The sequence below is a fragment of the Mauremys reevesii genome, linkage group 7 (genome assembly GCF_016161935.1).
Source record: "Mauremys reevesii isolate NIE-2019 linkage group 7, ASM1616193v1, whole genome shotgun sequence".
NCBI classification, from domain to species: domain Eukaryota; kingdom Metazoa; phylum Chordata; order Testudines; family Geoemydidae; genus Mauremys; species Mauremys reevesii.
In genome coordinates this window covers 102164665-102187272 of record NC_052629.1, presented here as the reverse complement: position 1 = coordinate 102187272, position 22608 = coordinate 102164665, and the positions used below count along the sequence as shown (strand labels likewise).

The 22608-nt window shown below is 38.6% G+C and overlaps 1 protein-coding gene across 17 annotated transcripts in view; it reads right to left on the bottom strand.

The window, feature by feature from the left end:
* The window catches only part of LOC120409130 (sarcolemma associated protein), a 169148-nt gene that overhangs the window by 6193 nt on the left and 140347 nt on the right, over nt 1-22608 (bottom strand). For 11 of the 17 annotated variants that reach the window (XM_039546622.1, XM_039546620.1, XM_039546628.1 and 8 more), the window contains 6 exons: nt 13525-13647; nt 12593-12667; nt 9851-10171; nt 7111-7228; nt 5959-6130; nt 2253-2387 (listed from right to left, as the gene is read on the bottom strand). In XM_039546622.1, the coding sequence (XP_039402556.1) occupies nt 2253-2387; nt 5959-6130; nt 7111-7228; nt 9851-10171; nt 12593-12667; nt 13525-13647 (944 nt within the window). The remainder of the gene's footprint in view (nt 1-2252; nt 2388-5958; nt 6131-7110; nt 7229-9850; nt 10172-12592; nt 12668-13524; nt 13648-22608) is intronic. The other 6 variants (XM_039546633.1, XM_039546632.1, XM_039546634.1 and 3 more) reach the window with 1 other exon arrangement.

The window sequence follows — 22608 nt, the reverse complement described above, 5'->3', positions numbered from 1 at the left end:
AAAAATTTGGGGAAGGATTCCAAGCAGGAAAGAAACTGGTGTGAGATTACCACAAACAGCACATAAAGCAACAAGAAGAGAGTGAATATGAGCTCCCCTTTTCTTTCCTCCTCTCCCAATTCTGCTGCATGTTAAGAGGTCTACAGGGGAGTGGGGTAGTTATATTGGCTTTAACAGTGTTGGTGGCATTCAGTTGGTGTTGTAGGCACCAAAAGCTGTCTCGGGCAGTACACTCAATCCTGTGATGTATTTAAAATGAATTACTACAGAAAAGATCATTCCAGTTACTCAGGCTGGAAAGCGTAGTGCATTTGAGCTATACTTCCCAATCTAAGTTCCCAGTAAGCTGCGCGGCTCAGCAGCAGCCTATTTAGTGCCACGCAGGTGCTCAAGGAACCCGCCCGGGGACCTGCCGCAGCCGAGAGAGGGGTGACCCTCCCCTGCCACATAGCCCAGCCCCCAACCTGCTGCGCCTGGACCTGCTGGGGTGGCATGGCCAAATCGGGCCCAGCCATGGTTGGGGCGGGGCAGAGTGGCCAGGGGGCCCGCACCGGGCACGGCTGGAGCAGCCCAGACCTGTTGGGGCATCGTGGCTGGAGCAGCACGAGGCTGGCTGCGGCCAGCTCTCCTCCTGCCCGGACCCAGCCAGGGCAGCCCTCCCCTAGCCCAGACCTGTTGGGGCATCGTGGCCGGAGCGGCACGAGGCTGGCTGCGGCCAGCTCTCCTCCTGCCCGGACCCAGCCAGGGCAGCCCTCCCCTAGCCCAGACCTGCTGGGGCCGGGGGAGGGGCGCCTATCCTGCAGCTGCTGCCCCAGAGGTGCTGCAGCCAGGAGAGGTGCCCCTTCCCTGAAGCCAAGGTGTTGCTGTGGGGAAACAGAGCTGCGGGGAGTCCTCTCTCCCCGCCATAGCCCCTGAGCACCCTCCTGCACCCCAAACCCCTCATCCTTGGCCTCACCCCAGCGCCCACACCCCAACCCTCTGCCCCAGCTCTGAGCCCCTCATCTCCGGCCCCATCCCTGAGCCCTTACACCCCAACCCTCTACCCAGGGTGAAAGTAACTTAAAGGACTTACTGGTACGCCGGAGTCCTGAGCGGGGGCATGGCCTAAATCAGAAGAGGCGTGGCCTCAACCAGAAGAGGCGGGACCTTTCAAGATTTAAAGGCCCAGGGGCTCCGGCTGTGGCTGTGAGCCCCAGGGCCTTTAAATCACCCCAGAGCTACCAACTGCAGAGGCAGCTGGGAGCCCTGGGGCTCAGGGGCGAATTAAAGGGCCCTGGGCTCCAGCCACTGCGGAGCTCCGGGCCCTTTAAATCACCATGAGAGCCCAGCTGCTGGAGCTCCGGCGGCACTTTAAAGGGCCCCGGGGCTCCCTGCAGCGGCTGGAGCTCTGGGCCCTTTAAATCACCGCTGCAAAAGCCGGTCCAGTCCGGCACGGCTTACTGGCTCTTGGGGTTACGACGTACTGGACTGTACCAGCTTACTTTCACCTCTGCTTCTACCTGAGCCCTGAGCCCCCTCCCACACTCCAAATCCCTCAGCCCCACCCCCCACCACATGGATTTTGTTATGTGCACCAAATATGAAGGTCATGTGTCACACACCATCTCCATATTGGTGCACATAAAAATCATTCCGCACACGGGTGGGAAAAATTAGAGGGAACACTGTTCTCAATGTGTGCAGCACTAGCCCATCAGGGCCCTTTGTCCTTAAGAGGCAAGACCAGGAGACAGTCAGAGGATAACATTTACTGAACGGAGCACCACAGAGAAGGAAAATATCCTGGGAAAGATCTGTTTTTCCTGTTATTTGTAATAAAATTGTTTGTGTCCAGGTCTTTTGGCTTCTGTGCAGAAGATTTTCAGAGAGGATTTTTTGCATTTTTTTGTGAAGTGAAAATGTTTTACCTGGGTCTGTTTGCTAGTCATTAGTCCAGATTTTTAAAGAAAGCAGAAGCACAGTGACATGTGTAAAACAGTGTATGCAGTTATGCACCTAATTTATGTGCACAATTACTGCAATTGTGTATTCAATTGTGCATTCAATTGTGCATGCAAATGCACAGGAATCTAAATGGTTACTTGAATGTACAAAGACAATAGTGCAGCACACATTAGGTATGCAATTGCAGGTGGATTTTTGTACACATCCCTTTTGAAAATCTGGTCTTTACCATTTAACACTCAGATGTTGTCACAATCAACAAGAGACTTGCCAACACAGAGGCCCACACATGATTTGTACAGACTTACATTGTTTCCTTTTTCTTGTAGCAGCTTCAGGTTGTCTTTACATTGTTTGAGCTCATCTGTGATTGATTGCTTTTCTTGCTCAGTCATCTCAAACTTCAACTTCAGCTCTGAGAGTACAGTCTGTGTCTTTTCATACTAAAGGCAAAGAAAAAATAATCTACAGACTCATCTTAAATTGGACATTAGGTGTTAAATTCTGTTAAAGTAAGTCAATGAAGCTTCAGAAACAAAACCTTCCTTATCGATCACATTTCAAGATAATTTGGTCAGAACCAGCAGTTCCATATAAAAACAGCAGATGAGAGAACTGTTTGGATGATAATTAAAGCCATCTTATATCCTAAAGAAAAACTACAACAAAGAACCTTTTTTCCATTCTTACTGAAACAGTCTTCTAAGTTTTCTTTTTACTACGATTTCTCCCCCTTGTGTTGAAGGCTTAGAACTAGTTGCATGTATGCGTTTTTGATAGCAAAGAGACTCATAACATCCTACTGCAGGTATAACTAAAGGACAACAAAGTTATTTATATAGTGTCTTATCTTGCATGATACCAACATCTTTACTAAATAAACATATGCTATACTCATAAATTACTTCACCTACCACTAGAATGCAGCCTTTTTCTTGGATAGAAGGCAGCAACTACCAGTGTACACCACTGCATTACATTTTAAAAAAAGTAATTAAGGACCACCATTACCCAAATGAAACTGCCTGGGGAATTTAAGAAGGCAGACTATAACACCACAAATCAAAATTTTGCCTAGAAATTGAGGCTACACTCCCCTAACATTAATATAAAGTGATATGCAAACTATAATGACAACTTCAGTAACTCCTTTACATTTTATTCAAAAGATAGCACATCCAACCACAGTATGCCCCCCTATGGACATACCAGGGCATTAGTTCAGAACAGACTCAAAGAAGTATTTCTCCTACTAAATAACTCAATCTACTTCCTAGAACACTCAAAGAGTTTTCCTTTGTAGGTTTTCCATTCTTTTGCTAACCAGATCAGACCCTGCTTTGTTTGTGATATAATCAGCAGGGATTCTTCATTAGAATGATTTTAGTAGCCTAGGATATTCTGAGATAGTCTACTAATTCTGGAGTTTATCATTTATTTACACAGACAAACAAAAATATTTTCATAGCTGGGGTGGGGGGAGGAATTATGCACTTCTCAAGTAGGGTGAATTCACTATAGTGTGTCATGTGAAACTACAGTGTGCTGGTGGCCAACTACATTGACAGCAGCGCCTGAACATTTTCAACTTACTAGCCACACCAAACACAACGTGCTTACAGTGTTCCTCATTAATCAAGAGGGACAATAATTAGGGCTGTCAAGAGATTAAAAAAAGTAATCGCAATTAATCACGTGATCATCCTGCCTTCTTCTTGTTTACAGTGTCACCTGAAAGTAAGGACAGGTGTTCGCATAGCACTATTGTAGCCGGTGTTGCAAGATATTTATGTGCCAGATTTACTAAAGAGTCATATGTCCCTTCATGCTTCAACCATCATTCCAGAGGACATGTGTTCATTCCGATGACTGGTTCTGCTTGATAAAGATCCAAAACAGTGCGAACTGACGCATGTTCATTTTCATCATCTGAATCAGATGCCACCAGTAGAAGGTTGATTTTCTTTATTGGTGGTTCGGGTTCTATAGTTTCTGCATCTGAATGTTGCTCTTTTAACCTTTCTGAAAGCATGTTCCACACCTCGCCCCTCTCAGATTTTGGAAGACACTTCAGATTCTTAAACCTTGGATCAAGTGCTGTAGCTATCTTTACAAATCTCACATTGGTACCATGTTTGTGTTTTGTCAAATCTGCAGTGAAAGTGTTCTTAAAATGAACAACGTGCTCATGTAATTCTCCCTCCAAGGAGTTCAGTCACAAATTTAATTAATGCATTTTTTTTAAATGAGCTTCAGCATGGAACCATGTCCTCTGGAATGGTGGCTGAAACATGAAGGGGCATACAAATGTTTAGCATATCTGGCATGTAAATACTTGCAATGCCGGCTACAAAAGTGCCATGCGAACACCTGTTCTCACTTTCAGGTGACATTGTAAATAAGTGGGCAGCATTATCTACCATAAATGTAAATAAACTTGTTTGCCTGAGCAATTGGCTGCACAAGAAGTAGAACTGAGTGGACTTGTAGGCTCTAAAGGTTTACATTGTTTTGGTTTTGAGTGCAGTTATGTAACAAAAAAAAAAAATCTACACTTGTAAATTGTACCTTCATGATAAAGAGATTGCACTACAATACTTGTATAAGGTGAATTGAAAAATACTATTTTTTGTTTATCATTTTTACAGTGCAAATATTTGTAATAAAAAATAATATAAAGTGAGCACTGTACACTTCATATTCTGTGTTGTAATTGAAATTAATATATTTGAAAATGTAGAAAAACATCCAAAAATACTGAACACATTTCACTTGGTATCACTCTGACCTCAGACCTCCATGACTTTAAGATTAAGCTAGATAAGTTTATGGAGGAGATGGTATGATAGGATAACGGGCTTAGTCAATAGGTCAATTAAGTGCCACACTGGTAATTAGTACAATGGGTCAATTATAGGATATTGTTAGCCTTTTTCCAGAGGGTATGGCTGGAGAGTCTTGCCCGCATGCTCGGGGTTCAGCTGACCACCATATTTGGGGTCGGGAAGGAATTTTCCTCCAGGGTAGATTGGCAGTGGCCCAGGTTTTTCGCCTTCCTCCGAAGCATGGGGCAGGGGTCGCTTGCTTAAGGAGTGGGTGGATCGGCTTATGTGGCCTGCATCTTGCAGGAGGTCAGACTAGATGATCATAATGGTCCCTTCTGATCTCGAATTCTATGATTCTATGATTCTATTTGAGCTAAAAGTAGCAGCTCCTTTATGGATATAGAACTTCTATAGTTATAAAATTACATGTTAACATTAATTTACCATTTTTTCTGAAATATGAAAATGGTATATAACATCATGCTGATTAATTTATGACAAATCAAGGAAAAGTATTACAAAAACGATAATGAGAAATCCACCAGTGGCTGGATAAAGCTTCTCTAATTGTGTTCATGAGAAAAGGAACTAACTATTGCAGCTTTTTCCCCCACAGAGTATGTGCTTCAGCAGCCTCATCTGAAGGGTTCTAACTTTATCATATGCACTTCTTAATCACCTTCAAAAGTCCTGGGGATCCAAGCGAGGCTCTATTAAATAGGAAGGACACTCATTTTTGCAGAGGATGTGAATTCCTAATGCTCAGGAAAAATGGGTGTGTCTAATATAGTACATGCATTGTCTCAGAACAGTTAATACCTATTTATACAGGTTACTGAGAATTTAATGCTGTGGTTAAGAAGATGACTGCCTATCTGCCATCTCAATGGTAGTCATAAGTGAAAGCTGCCCATGAACAGCATGAAAACCAGTGCACTTTGCCTGCAAAGCAAATATTTAGAAAGTTTCCAAACACACACACACACCTTACTTGAGCTTCCCTTTTAGGTTCACAAATTTCCTCATTTGTGCATCAAGTCCCACTCACACAGAATCACTTATATTAATAACAATTTTCAGAAGTTTTGAGGTCATAGCTATTTTCACTGTATTTCCATCTAGCTAGCATAAATATCAGTTGCCGGTCATAGGATCCAATCATAAGAGGAATTAATGTCTTTCCTTTTACCTCTTTCTGAACATCCTTTGCTTGATTCTCAGCTTCACTGAGTAGAGTTTTTAGACTAGCTGCATCACGTTGATGTTGTTCCTTCAAAGATCCCACTTGATTTTCAAGTTGCTTTCGGGTCATTTCAAGAACACTTAGATCACTGGTTAGCGCTAAACTCTGTTTCTGAGAACTGCAAAACAATATTCAATTCATGCTTCACATTTTAAAATAAAACATTTACATGATTTATAAAGAACTTTTTAGCCCTAAGAACTTTACAGACCTGGGTCCCTCACCACCAGTGGAGGCTCAGAGCTCTGGGATCCCCCTGCCCTCTCTCCAGTGGCGGGGAGCTGCAGGAATCCCCCTGCTGCCACTGGAGTGGGGAGCTGTGGGGGCCTTCCTGTCCCCCTCATGGCGGCTGGGGAAGTCCCTGTCCCCGACAACAGCCAGGAGCTGCATGGTACCCCCCCTGCCTGTGATGGCTGGGAGCTTAGGGGCCCGCTGCCTCAGCTGCTGGGGGTAATTCGCAGCTCTCTGCCACTGTGGGAGGTGGTGGGACCCTGCAGCTCCCAGTTGACGGGGCTGAAGTCATGGAGGTCTTTGGAAGTCATGGATTCCGTGACTTCCACAACCTCTGACAAAATCGTAGTCTTAACCATGAACATTAGTGATGTGACAGAATAGAGGATCCTGCAATCCTATTTCAATGTTATTTGCAAGCTCCAAATGTTAAGCATTTTCTAATCCAATTTTTATACATATTTTTTTCTTTTGAGCAGTAAAGGAAGATGACTTTTACTAAGTTTAACCAATGTTAGAATGCATATTCCCAAGTCCCTATTAAAGAGGCAAAATTTAATTTAAAATATGATGTGTCATCTGAAGCATATTTTATGTTCATTAGTAATATACAAATATTTAAAAAAATAGAGCACAAAATGTGTAAATGTAACTAATTGTAAATGTGAACTGTTCTTTGACCAAAACTAACTGTAAATCAAAAGTTAATAAAATGCATAATATACATTCCAGTTCTCTTGTGTACAAGCTATTTAAAAAACAAAACAAAAAATATAATTGGCCCCTAATTTTTAAAGTCCTTTTTAGCTGTTATAGAAATCTTTTGCGCTAAGGCCATTTGTAACCTTTAGAGTCAGTAGCTCTTACCTATGAAGCTCCTTCTCTTGTCGCTGAAGTTCAGATGCAAGCAAAGTATTCTCATTCTTTAAGGAGAGGCATTCAGCTTCTAAATCACTCCACTCCTTTCTCAACTTTTCAAGTTCACCTGTAAACAACGTAATGTTACTATGAGTAAAACAGTCAAAGAAATAATGTTTCATGTGCCCTCAAAAAGTAACAAAGAAAAATCTGAGAGGATTTGTAAAAACAGTAAATTGTCAAGTTGATTATTATGTTATACAAATTTTGTGGCACAGAACTGGTATATATCATATATCAAATTATAAACCAACATTAATAGTTTGAGACACTTAAACACTTAGATTAGAATCACAGAAGATTAAGGTTGGAAGAGACCTCAGGAGGTTATCTAGTCCAATCCCCTGCTCAAAGCAGGACCAACCCCAAATGAATCATCCCAGCCAGGGCTTTGTCAAGCAGGCCTAAAAAATCTTCAAGGATGGAGATTCCATCACCTCCCTAGGTAACCCATTCCAGTGCTTCACCACCCTCCTAGTGAAATACTTTTTCCTAATATCCAAACAAAGACCTCCCACTGCAACTTGAGACCACTGCTCCTTGTTCTGTCATCTGCCACTACTGAGAACAGCCAAGCTCCATCCTCTTTGGAACCCCCCGTCAGTTAGTTGAAGGATGCTATCAAATCCTCCTTCTCTCTTCTCTCTGCAGACTAAATAAGCCCAGTTCCCTCAGCCTCTCCTCATAAATCATGTGCCCCAGCCCCCTAATCATTTTTGTTGCCCTCGACTGGACTCTCTTCAATTTGTCCATATCCTTTCTGTAGTGGAGGGCCCAAAACTGGATGCAATACTCCAGATGTGACATGACCAGTGCCGAATAGAAGGGAATAGTCACTTCCCTTGATCTGCTGGCAAGGCTCCTACTAATGCAGCCCAATAGGCAACAAGGGCAAACTGTTGACTCATATCCAGCTTCTCGTCCACTGTAATCCCCAGGTCCTTTTCTGCAGAAATGCTATTTAGCCACTATTTCTTAGTGCTGCTATTTCTTATAAAAAGTCAAGACAGTAAAAAAAAAAAAAAAAAAAAGTCTTTAGAGGTCTAGTACTAGAATCTGAAAACTGAAAAAGTTATGGAAAAGTTTATTTGAAGCATCTGCTTTTCCAGCCGCTGACATCTAACTACAAAATTATTAGCACTAGCAGAGTTCAGGAGAATCAGAAGTTACTAGATGCCATACATGTCCTAGAGCCACGTAACAAAGTATTCAAAGCAAACACTGGAAGCTTGAAATTAAATCTGTGAAAATCAGCAACCAGTGCAACTAGTAGAGAAAGTCTTGGGGATACAGTGACAAGAGACTGGATTAGGCAAAGCTCTCTCAGAGTATGTCTATACTGCAATTAGACACCCATGGCTGGCCCATGCCAGCTGACTTGGGCTGCAGAGCTGTTGAATTGCAGCCCAAGCCTGGACATCTATACTGGACATCTACACTGCAAATAAACAACCCCGCAGCTCGAGCCTCAGGTCAGCTGGCATGGGCCAGTCATAGGTTTTTAATTGCAGTGTAGACATACCTCTGAGACCTTCACAAAATGTTATTAATGCAGAATTCTAAATCTTGTGTATGTACCAACTTTCATCTACACACCACTGAAGAAATGTCAGTACAAGTATAATTTATACTGCTCTTACTGTATATTGTAATCTGTATCCTGAGCTCCTTGAAATTCTTAATGTAGATGTCAGTATGGGAAGTTTGTATCACTTTTTCCTCTAACATAGGTTCAAGATAAACACCAGAATTAGGGTTGACACTGGAAGATGCTACTGGAGTGCAGTACTGTAGGATGCAGTTCCATTCATCATCTATATTGTTTCTGTATTGGTGCCCATCATTGTAGTATCTGAGCACCTCGTAGGTTAGCAGATTGGCACAACAAGATCCCTAGTGAACTTCTGGAGTCTCTGGCTTCCTTACCTTTTTTTTTTGATCAAAGGAAGATCCTCTTGTAGTGAGAGATTGGTGGGAGAAGTAGTTGTGTCACTCTGGTTACTGTGGAAAAGCTTTTGTGAAAGAGGTAGATCTTGAAGTATGGCCTAAATGTGCCAGACTCCAGATTAGTTTTCTCTCTTGTGGGAATTTGTTCCCTATCTGGATTCCCTCCTCTGAGAAACACCTTGTTGCCTGCTTTCACATTATCATGGTTTGCAACCTCTATTGCTGAATATGAATGCAATAGTCTTGACAGCTGATAGACTGCACTGGAAGGATCGATTCCTTGAACTGGCAGCAGAAGTGAACTGGAAGTCAGTGGATCGTCCAGGCCTCTTAGCCAAATGTCTAGAAGACTACAGCTACGGAGGTTTGCTGAGCACTTTGCAACTCCTGTGGTAATGTATATTCCTATAATATGTGGAGTTTGCCATGCTTTTCAGCTATTGCCACTATACTCTTATTTCAATGAAAAGCATACCTAAGTTTATAACTAATATCTTATAGGAATAATTAGACAAAATTTAAACTGCTATTTAAGTGACAGAAAGCAGTGTAGAATTATTCTGTAGTGTATTCATGCAAAGTTTCTAGTTAAATTTCAGATGTTTGTTTACACTATGGATTTTGATAGTAAAGAAAATACAGAATAATAATGGGCTGAGTAATTTAATTCTAAATATCTGCCACTCAGACATCTCAAAGTGATTGCGACAGTTCCCATCAGGATGAGCCATGACTTTCTTACCTTGTAAACGAGTAGCTTCCTCTCTCTGCTGATCCTCACACTGCTGACATCGCAGCTGGAAACTGGCTTGAAGATTGACAATTTCTTTTTCGTATTCTGAGGCTTCTTTCCGCCAACGTTCAAGTTCAGCCCGCACCTCCTGCAGCTCTTCTTGCAAAGCAGCAATATCAGTGTCTCGTTCTGATGCAGCTTTTTCTGCCCCTTGTTGAAGTAGCAGAATCTCATCTTGAGCACTTAGCAATTCATCTCGAGTGCTTGAAATTTCATTCTCCTTTTCCTCACGAAGATTCTCAATATCTTCCTGCAACCTATGCAGCTGGGCTGGAAAGTAATGTATACAAGTACAGTATAGATTTTTTTAAGCTATATTTATTACATTTGAAGAAAACCTAGAGGGAGAAATCTCGTCCCTTAACCAACTGAAGCTCAATGGAATAAAAAACAAAAACGTGATTCGAATAGTTACATTCACAAATATTATGCTCTTAAAAGTACAAGTGGTGATTTCTCTCTGTTAGCACTATATTCTAAGTAGATTAATGATGACACCTCTAGCACCTCAGTTCCAGATTTAACTTTATAGTTGGGATTAAACTTTGGATGGGAACGGTTTCTCCGGTCCAGGATGGATTTTCTGGTTTAAGTAAGAATGAGTCAGAAATACCCCTTCTCCAACACCAGAATAGCCAATATCCCAGTGGCTAGGGTACTCACCTGCGAGATTCAGGTTCAAGTCCCTGCTCTGCCATTGCTACATCCCTAACTATCAGGATATTTGTTATTCTAGGGTTGGTCTCTCCCAATCTCTCCTGTTGGAGCTGTTCCACTCTGTAAAAATATTCAGTGAAGTAGGGACTCAAACCTGGGTCTTCTACATCCCAAGTGAATGCCTCAACCAATAGGCTATTGGCTATTCTGCGATCTCTCTCTGGTGAAAACATTTTTGATAAATTTAGCATAACTTTTTAGTTTTTATTCCCCCATCAAACCTGGCAAAGGACCAATAAATATTCCTTCAGCAAGGAATATTTTTTCATGAAAAATTTTGGATTTTAGTGCAGTCTCAGTTATTAATGAATAAAAAAGTCTCAGAATCCTTTGGGCTGGGGTCAAATAGGGGAAGATTCATATCCAGAGAATATTTTTTCAGAAAGCTATTAGCATTTGAAAAATATGATCATGTTGTAGGGTAATCTTCATTGTAACAATAGCTGCCAGGCAGTGTGAGAAAGGTTTCTGAAACACTGGGTGTAATTTGGAGAGCTATCAAATGAAGTTTCCATGATACCTTTTCTTATTTAGGCAATACACAAAAACCATTACCTCATCTGAGCTGAACCCTTTAACTGTACAATGACTAATTACACGGGCCCTTACAGTCTCCCTATTCTTCCTATCCATGGATGGAAGGAGCACTACACTCTTGTGAATGTAGGGATTCAGCTGCTTCTGTGGCACTATCCATTCTCATCCTCCACTCTTCTCTGGACCTCACAGATGGGGATCAAGAAAGAGTGGTGGGTCAGAGGTGTGATGAGTCTGACCACTGTCCACTCTCCTAACCCCATGCAGATCTTCTAGAAAATATACTAGAACATCTTCCAGGAGTCCTTGGGGACAGTGAAACCAGAGAGTTCACTGTAAAGCATAACCGGCAAGGAGCTAGGGAGACAGCGAAGAAAAGAGTTAAAGCAGAGACACAGAGCCTCAGCGTGGGTCTACCAGGTTTGTGGGCAGGTTCTGTGGCTTATTTTTTGCCAGTTGCAAACCTTCCCCACTCTACAAAAGATAAGTAAAGAAATAACTTGAGGGGATCCTTGTTGAGAATTCTCCTCCTCCAGAATCAGACTTCCCGCTTTTGCTACTACTTTGGTTGGTTGGAGACAGTTTTCAGCTAGGCTGTTAACAGAGCAGCCGGCTCAAAACAGATTATTGCTCAGATTTTTCTGCAGGAGGGTATTATCCTGAGAAAGGCCTAAATATTTTTGCTGGAAGGCATATGCAGTACTCTATACACTTTTCAGTGTGAGTGGTATATTACTGAAATTATCACCTGTAAACTCACTTGCTGTAGCTATTTTTCTTCTCATAGGAGTTGTTCTTCCTTAGCTTGGTGATGGTTGCTTCCAGATCCACAAGTGTAAATGTAAAAGTGATGTAATAATTGGATTCCATTTTGCTTTATCGGTTTTGGGCTGGAAAACTCATGGTTTGCTTATTTACCTCAGGTGGAAACAGCTAGTAATGCCATTCCTTCATAAAAGTATAGGCAGTGGTTCCACTAAAATTTTTATTATTTCAGATTCCGAATTACTTTGGAATGTACAGAAGAAGAACTTATTTAGGGAAGTTTTACCAATAAGGAAAGAAGCTGACCAGGGCATAAACCCTAAAACACTAAGAATTGAGCATGCCTGTCAAGTTTAGAATGCCTGTCAAAAGACAATGTAAGGTAGCACAACAGGCCTTTTTGGAGAATCTAAAGCTGAAAGGGAGAGAGAAAAAACGTACACTAGAGATTATTTCCTGATAAAACCTAGAAAATACAATGAATCAGAAGTGTATGAATCATTGAGAAGCATAAATTGACACAGTTCAACTCTCAAGAAGAGAAATTAGACTAAGATTCATAGATAATTATTTCCTTTTATAAAAGTTACCTGATGCCACCAAAAGTGACTGAAGTATTTTCTTTTATGCCTGAGGTATAAAGAATGAAGAGAAAAATCAATTATTTCATACCTTGCAGAAACTGTATTTGCTTGGTGGACTCCTCAACCTGCAGCCGGTATGCTTTTCTCTCTTCTTCCAGTAGTGCTATAAATGAAAGTGGAAATGTGCCTGAAGTTGTAATTAGTTAAAAATTTAAAAAAATGTTCAGCTGTATAGTTTAATAATTTAAAAAAAGTTAATCTCAAAGTCAAATTATTTCCCCAAAAATGGATTTTGAAAGATTAAGATAATCAGATTATTTCAACAAATCAAAGCTAATACATATGTAAGTAGTTTAATAAAAAGTTAATACTTTCAAATGATTTTTGGTAGTAGTATAATTAGTTTAGGTTGTAAACAATTAATGTTGCCAGTCGTTTTGTCTTGGAAATGCAACTGTATTGTGTGTGAGGGAGAAGCATATAGAAAGAAATTTGTAGAGATTTCCTGAAAGAATATTGACTACAATGAGTTTGAGTTACATTACATAGTTTTCTGCAAAAACAAACCAACACTTTTGCTATTTGCACTGATACGATTATAACAGGATGTATGGATGGGGAATCTAAAAAATGATCTAGCTATCAGTGAACTCATTTAACTACCTTTATTATCCAATTAAAATAGATGAATCAAAGAATACACACAGATAAATAAATTTTGCATTTTATTAACTCACTTAAAGTTGTGGTACTGCTTAAAGCAGACTGTCACGTCAATATAGGCCCAAAATTTAGGTTTTGTATAAAAGATTACTTATAAGGCTAGAGACACTGGCAGGTTAAGATACCTTTTTCTACATATGGGCAGTAAAACAAAACATTTACTGTATTAGACAAAATTGGTTTAAGCATCCCCTTATAAGATTAACTGATATATTTACTTAAGAACAATTAATTGGATTTGCACTTAAATTTGATTCTGCAGGACCGTCATTCAAATTTTGTTTATCTCCATCTCACCTTGAAGTTCAAAGCATTTTTGTTTACTTGTTCTAGCTAGCTCTTGGGCTTCAATCAGCTCCTTGTGCAGCTGCTGAATTTCTTGTTTAGTCTCTGTTTCTGATTGTGCACCCTGCAATTCATCTGATAAAAGAACATTTTTCTTTTAAAGCATAAGTTTACATAGCAATTTTATTTGCACTGCCACATAAAGACAGGCAATGTTTTTGGCTTCAATCATGCAACATTGGCCACAATAGTTATCGTTGGGTTAGGTAGAAGTTAGCAAAAAACATTAATTTATTTAGCAGTTTGTTTGAATCTTGAGTGAAATGAAAACAAACAATCATAGTTAAATCCAACATGCAAAAAAACATAACACATATATAAGGAATCCCAGTTTACATAACACTTAGTGAAATTTAAACTTTTTTAAAAAAATATTGTATAGAATTGGCATCTCTCAGGATTACATTCATGAAGCCTTAATGTTGCTGATATTTCATTAAAAAGTTCTTTTTGTGCATGTAAAGTAATTTATAAAGTATAAAGAATGTACACTGTTTCTTTGAAAGTCAACTTCACAAGTTGCTAGCACAAAGAATTCAGTATGGCATTTCAGCAATGATAAAACACAACATTATTTATAATGCCATACCTGGGCTAACATTTTTTAACTTGGGTGTCTAAAGGTAGGCACTTACATGAAAGCACCCTGATTTTACAGAAGCTCTAAGCAAGCCATTTGAAGTCAACATGAAAAGCAGATGTTAGGCCCAACTGAAAGTCCAGCCAAGTTTTGGCCTAAAAAACCCCTAGCTTTACTGTGATATTACTCTGAAAATATTAAAAGTTCCTTTAATCTGAGATCATGTCTAAGGATGTATTTTTAGCTCAAATAATGGTAAGTATATGAATTACAATACATAAAACTTTTCAAATCTGATCTTCCCCATCTCAAAGTTTTTGTATTATTTATAAAATTGCACAAATAAAAGACCTCAGGGAATAAAAAGAAATAATCTGCCAATGGACTAGAAATATTCATATTTGTCTGAAATAAATACAAAATACTTTTTCAACTTAAATTTATTGAATACTCAAATAGCAGAAAAGAGAAACATATAAACAGATGTGTAAAAACCTTAACTAATAACAGCATATCATTCCCATTGACTATTAATAACTGAGTACCAGTAGTATGACTTGGCGGACTAGAGGAGAAAGAGACAGTTCTAGCTCCAAGGAATTTTCAATCTTAGGATGTGATCCTTGAAACTCTTACGCATTTAACATTTCTCATGTAAGTGTTATTCACGTAAGGGTTTGTAGAATCAGGCCCTTATAGGAAAACAGACAATGTCAAACTCCATTGATGTAATATATGTAATGTAGAAACTTCAAGGAATTCAAGTCAATTGTCTGGTTGCAGAAAAATAGGGAGAACAAGACAGTCCAGCTATCAGACATGAGAAACAAAAGAAGCATGTATTACATAGCTTTTGGTTAATAAACTGACAATCCCAAAATCCATACATAACTAAAATTAATATATTGTGCAGAAGAAAAACCCTAGTCAAGACCCAGAGATACTTTTGCTGGAGAGTCCAGACAAACTACTAATGATTGTTCATTATTAAGTTTTTACTTTTGCTATATATTGTTTATACTTGTTTGTTTATTTATTTAGCTTTATATTAGATCAAGGAAATAACTGTTCTAGTTAGTTCCTTGTCTCAAATTATTATTTTTCTTAAATAAGCTAGTTATTTCACCATACCACCACAAAGTACTTATCATATCACATCTCTCCAGAAAAATATCTTGTGCTTGTCTTATTCGTGCAGTAATAAACTCCATGTCTTGGACCTCTTGCAATTTCTTTAACCACATATTAATGGATTTTCCCCTTGAACGCCAAAGTAGCGTTATACATTTCCATGCTGTGGTAGTTAACATCCTGAACATGGATCTTTCTTTGTGGCTGACCACTGTTGCAGGTGTCTCCCCTAAAATATAACAAATTGGATTTTTGTCAAACCGAATATTAATATATATTTCATGTTGTGTGTGTCCACAAGTTTGTGTCTTATTATATCCTCAAAATATAGGAAAGGTGTCCATTACAACATCTCCAGCAGAGATGAGAAATGTACCAGAATAGCTTTTTTGATCATTACAAGGGTATAAAAATTAAGTGCTACAATTAATTTCCACAGCAATCGCCTTGTGGATGGGGAAGTAATGATGCCAGCTTCTTTAAAAAACACATTTTTAATGTTTAGATTTTTACATACTGGGATTATAAAAAGGACAAAATGGGAAAACTGAAAAAATTGAACAAAATATTTTCTTCTATGATCAACTGGAGTTTCTAAGCACAGTTTTTCTTTATTACAGAGGTATTGTTCTCAGTCTCTCAGAGATAAATAGTTGGACATTTTTTCCTGCCTAATGAGATTGTCAACCTTTTAATTCATGTACTGAAAACAAGTTATGTTCAAGTCAGGTATGGTAAAGAAGTAGTGCCCCACCGATAGATAGAGTAGAAATCTCAGCTAAGATCTCTGGTGAACAGCTTCTCTCCCATCAACTGTAGATTCCATTTTAACAGTAACACTGTTCCTTAGGAGCTGGAAAACTATTCAAGTTATCAGACAGGCCCACAGAGTGGGAGATGGCAAGAGCCATACTTTTGGGGTTTTTATCTTTCCCCCACCCTCCTCGGACCAAACGAATATTTATTTATACAAAATGGAACAGCTCAAACAGGAGAGATTGATCCTGAGCAGAGGCTTGAACTCAGATCTCTCTCCTGTTTGAGCTGTTCCACTTCGTATAAATAAATATTAATTGGGTCAGAGAGAGAGAGAAATTGACTCTACAGCCCAATGACTAGGGGTACTCACCTGGAACGTGGGACTCCTGGGTTCAAGTACCTGCTTGAAATGAGGTAGAACAAGAACTTGAGCCTGACTCTCCCACATTCCAAATGACTGCCCTAGCTTCCAAGCTCTTCAGGGGGGTCAGTTGCTCTTATTTTGACCAGAAATTCCATCCGGAACCTGAGAAACCTCAGTTTCTTCAAGCCCAGTACATCTCAAACAATTCCAGTTTTTATGAATCAATATTTTCCAACAAAGAAAATTTTATCAAAAAGTTATCAACCAACTCTACACAGTAATCAAAGATTACTGAACTGTGTGGCAATTAGTTTGTAAATGTATAATTTTGCAAATTGTTCTTCAGAACAACTTGAATCAGAATTGGAACACACAGTCTACTTGCTCTTTCCCTTGCATGCAAAATTGCAACAAGCAATTCTAAAAGGCTGGGCTTGATGTTTTGGCCATTCTAGCTTTAATTAAGGGTTTTTATTGAAATTTGTGGAATGTGTATTTCCACATCTAGAATAGCACAAGATATTTTCTTAAGTCTAAACGGGACTAGAGTATGCTCATCCCAAAATAAATATTGTACAATTTTCCCTCTAATTGCCACACAAAGATTTGCAGGAATTCATGTAAACTTATCAGTGATATGAGAGTGATAAACAGTATTTGAAGACTGCTTAGTGGTAAACCACTTCAATCTTTAAGAGTTAATCTTTCATGTGGGAAGAAAGTAAAAGGAAAAACAAAATATTTTAGAATATTTATCTAGACTTAAGTTTCTTCATCAAAACAATATTTCTTGATTACACAAATAGTTGTGACCTATAATAGAATTAATAAGGCAAAGATAAAAATAGGACAAACCCTCCTCCCAAAAGCAGACACTGACACAAAGTGAAGTGTGATAGGGAAACAAAGGGCATCAAATTTTCTAGTTTATATAGACACCTCTCTTTGAGAGTGGCAAGGATGAGAGTTCTGAAAAGTGAGAAATAAGTAGTTTTCCCCAAAACATTCCCTTAACCATTCATATATCAGCAAATCTGAAAGGAAGTATAAATCACCATCATAAGTGTAGAAGGCATCCAACTTCCAAAACATCTAGAGGAAGAGGACAAACTACACTCCTAAGTATTAGAAAGCCTTCAGTTGATCACAGGCAGGCTAACTTGCTATATACTGAAACCAGAAAAAGGTGCAAAGGGCAACATTCAAAATAGCTTCAAGACAAGTACCTGAGATTATCTGTATCTAAGATAATCAGAACGCCAGGGGCACAGAAGTCAATGCTGGCTCCAATATATCTGCCAACCCTTAAAGCCTGTGCCTCACATCCAAATATCAATGCACTGAAAGAATACGTTAATCACTCCCTTAAATATCAAGGACTTCTTCTATGTTTGTCTCCAGGGATAGTGTTAGAACTGCCGTGTAAAAGTTAGCATAATTTGTGCCAACGCACGAGACACTTGTTCCTTCACCAATCTGGTTCAAGGAAAGAAGTCTGAACATGGATATTCTTCTTAAGGCTGTGAGCCATGTCACAAACATGTGAGGCATATCCTATGATGGTCTGCGAGAGACAACTTATGGAAACATTTTCCATACAACTGAAATTACCTGTCTAATGTCAGAATCTGCCATCAAATAAATGTTAAGGCCCTAGAAAGTCATTACAGGAAAAATAGACCAACACTGCCAAATCTGATGGCAGGCAGGAAAAAAAAGGCACCACGAGAACTTCACCTATATGGTTGCCTTTACAGAAGTGGTCTTACTGTACATATATAAACACAGAACCCTGGGAGGCTCTGCCTTTTAGTTGTCCCATATCCATGTGCATCCATAAGAGTCAGAATCTGTGGAAGCAATTTCATGAAGACAGACATTGGCACAGCTCTCATTTGAGGCACCTAGCTCATTTTCAGAGCTCTTGAAGGACCCTATCCAATGCGAGCCTCCCTTTGGGGAAAAACATTGTTCTACTGAAATAAAATAAATTAGATTAAACACACACATTTTTGTCAAATTCCTGAAACACTGAGTATGCCAACTGTATTAAGTAACAACTGAATGCAAAATCTGTAATCTAAAGAAACATCAGGAAGTTGATGATAAGAACTATCAGTGCTAGCTGCCTTGATTGTTTCCTGGTGCTGTATTTGTTGGACACAGACACCTATTTTTCATTCTTCAACTTTTCTTTGTAATTATCAGCTACTGACAGACTTAGCCTGTCTTTAAAAGGCAAATTTCAAGAAACCTCTATTAGTGGCTGATAAATACATTACCTCATCAACAAAACAAAGTCTGGTAAATGCACAAAAGTATTATGGATTTTTTTCCCCACACTTTGTCTTATATAAAGTAGAAACAGTATTAATAAATTTGAAGTTTAATGATAGAAAACACACATGAAAGAAACAGAAGCAGAATTAAACGTATCACCATCCTCTTGTTCCATGAATTACAGTAGCTTCCTATCAGAGGGGTAGCCGTGTTAGTCTGGTTCTGTAGAAGCAGCAAAGAATCCTGTGGCACCTTATAGACTAACAGAAGTTTTGCAGCATGAGGAAATTTCCAGGGACAGGTGTGTATATATAAAAGCAAAGAAGCAAGCTAGAGATAACGAGTTTAGATCAATCAGGAGGATGGAGGAGAAACTGGTTCTGTAATTGGCAAGCCATTCACAGTCTTTGTTTAGTCCTAAGCTGATGGTGTTAAATTTGCAGATGAATTGGAGCTCAGCAGTTTCTCTTTGAAGTCTGGTCCTAAAGTTTTTTTGTTGTTAAGGTGGCCATCTTACATCTGCAGGTTGAAGTGTTCTCCTACAGGTTTTTGTATATTGCCATTCCTAATGTCTGATTTGTGTCCATTTATCCTTTTCCTTAGAGACTGTCCAGTTTGGTGTGGCTGATCTGGTTAGGTCCTGTGATGGTGTTGCGTTACTATGGTGTGGTGTGCAGTTGTTGGTGAGAATATGCTTCAGGTTGGCAGGTTGTCTGGTGTGGGATCATTGTCCAGGATGGTGATGGCCAGTGGAGTCCTGTTGGTTTCTTTCTTGGGTTTGTCTTGCAGAAGGAGGTTTCTGGGTACACATCTGGCTCTGTTGATCTGTTTTACTGTAGTCTTGAGAATGCTTGGTGGAGATTTTCTAGGTGTTGGTCTCTGTCTGCGGGGTTAGGGATGGAAGCTGGAGGCATGAAGGTCCAGGCTGAGGTTGATGGAGGGGTGGAAGCTGTTGAAATCATGGTAGCTTCCTAGGTTGTTTTCTACATTCCAGTAAATAATCGAACAAACTGAAACACTAGTTTTCCATCTGACACTTCTGCATTTTCCTAGAAGCCCCAGGAACAGCTTCTAGTTCAGAAAAACTTTTGTCTTCCCATGGCTCTACTAATGCATAGCTAAGCCAACTGAGTCCTACTCTAACAAGTAAGATTCTCTTTAGTAGGGAGGGAAGCAAGATGCCTAATGCAGCACTCTGGAAAGTTTGTTGAATAAAATTGCTGGCCTACAGGCTGTGTGTGAAATTATTACAATAGAAGTTAAAAAGCAACAAAGAGTCCTGTGGCATCTTATAGACTAACAGACATATTGGAGCATAAGCTTTCGTGGGTGAATACCCACTTCGTCAGACGCAGCCCACACACGTATTCACCCACAAAAGCTTATGCTCCAATACGTCTGTTAGTCTATAAGGTGCCACAGGACTCTTTGTTGCTTTTTAACATATCCAGTCTAACATGGCTACACCTCTGATACTTAATAGAAGTTAATGATTTATTGCTGAAGATATTTAAGAGATATTTCATAATAATGGACTGTAAGGAGCAATAAACAATTTCAGCATGCAAATGAATGAGGTTGGTCAACTTCTAAAGTAATTTATTAAATGTGTAATTCAACAGCAGTATTATTTCTCTTATATGGCAAGACAAAATACTAAAATGTAAAAAATGCTGGAAATAATTTGGAAGTTCAGTACTGATGACTGCTTGGATTTTCAATTGTGGAAAGGTTGTTATAGCCCATATAAATAATTCACAGGTGTGAATAATTATCCCTGCTTGAAGGAGTGACCTAAGTAAAGTAAAGTAAAGTAATGTGACTGATTTGAGATCTCTGGTTTTAGTGCTGTTTGAGAGAACTAATGTTTGATTTTGCTGGGATCTGACTGGCCAAAATCTTCTCTTCTCACGTGACATAAGCAGATAGAGGGTAGCTAAAGCATTCATGAATAAATCATTAGGAACCCACTTGCATATTATAGGAAAGGGAACTAGATGGTCTGCCAGCTCTTTTCCACCATTACTTTTTTTTCCCCACCAAAAACATGATTAAAATCATGTTGACTTCCAGAATTGCTCTTAAAAAAAATAAACTTTTTTGGAATGGTAAAAGTAATACTTTTGTAATAAGGTATTTTTTGCCTACAGTACAGCATGCATATCTTAAAAGGCAGACAAACTGATTTTTAAATAAGTGAATTCTTTCGTAGTCTGATACCATGTTTTACAAATTTCAGCCTTGAACTCATTTACATAGTTGAATTATAATACTTCAACCTTAAGACAAAATTTAATACATTAAATACAGAGGGATTAATGAATTATATTTCAACATTAGAAATTAGTTCCTGGTTGAAATATATATATTACATATATATATTTATTTGAAATGTGGGTGAACAGGGATTTGCTATTGTACTACTATTTGCTATTGCAAATTATTTCTTGGCTTTCTGTCCTGCATAAGAAGAACTGCAGACAAACACACATTCTGAAGTATACACACATATTTTGTACTTCGAGGTTTGTCTACTTCAACAACATATTATGATAAAATTCACAACCAGTAATATTCACGTAGCTTTTCTTCGAAAGAAGAAACACATTCCACATATTGAAATTTACTACTAAAATATTAAAGTAATTATGTTAACTGTTATGTTATCAGTATTAAATTTTATCTACTGGCAGATGAAGTCAGTGCATACATCTACATTCCCATTAATGGCATTAATTACAGTTACCAAACCAAACTTACTGGTATGTCCTCGACTTTTCAAACACTTGAATTCTTAAACTGTTTCACCAGACTCTAATCTGCCAAAATAAGCTATACTCCATATATTTTTGTTGGTTAGCTATTTCACTAAACATTTTGTAATTGCTCTGAAGTACTTCAGATATAAAAATCTCTCATCTTTTCCAGTAAAAATTTGGGAAAATATATACAACTGAGGAAGTGATCTTATGTTAGTTTCTGTATGGTTTCCAAGTTTTTTGAGCAAACAAAATTAATAGTGTTCCATTCATTTGTAACCCAACATAAAAACTGTATCATTGCTGACCATAAAAGAAAAAAGTCAATAATTACAGAAGTGAAGCAAAAGTTTACCTTTCAACAGGTTAAATATAATGGTATATTAATATTTTATCACTTGTCTTTAAACTATTTTTCATGTGATCAATTTGAAAAAATTAATTTGCGGAACACGGCAAGTTTTCTGTTAAACAGTAAATACATTTTTAGGTCTGACTGCAGTATGAAGGTCTCCTGCAGAAGAATTTGATTTTCTAATTTCAATGTCCAAAGTTAATATATCCAACATAGGCTGTTTTGTTTAGCAAATCCTGAAAAATCTAACATAACATCTATGATAAATCATAAATACATTCATAATTGAAGATTTAACAGTTCTTTAAATATAAATAATACCAAATTACAAACTAAAGAGTCTTTTTCATCATCAATGGAAACAATTTACACAGATAATAGCCATTTTAAGCATTATTGGGTAACAATGACCAGAAGAGATATACAGATTAACAACCAAGAAACAGAACACGAAGAAAAACTATTATTTTCTTGACTTGTGCTTTAAGTTACACATGATTTATTTTAGCAGCACTGTGTGAACTGGGGGGGGGGGGGGGAGGAGGGCAAAGAGTACTCTAATTTTAAAATGTCACTTATCTCTACACTATCACTTGGCTACATTATTTTATTTCAGATGAATGAATCACAATTTCTTTTCAAACATACTTCCTTAATAAAGTAATTTAAATATTTAAACTGGAGCACTTCTCACTTAACTACAAATATTCATCTGACAGAAATACAGAGTCCTAGAATAAAACACACATGTATTATTCAGAATATGGATCTGTCACACTACATCTTAAAGTTAAAGTTATGTAAATTT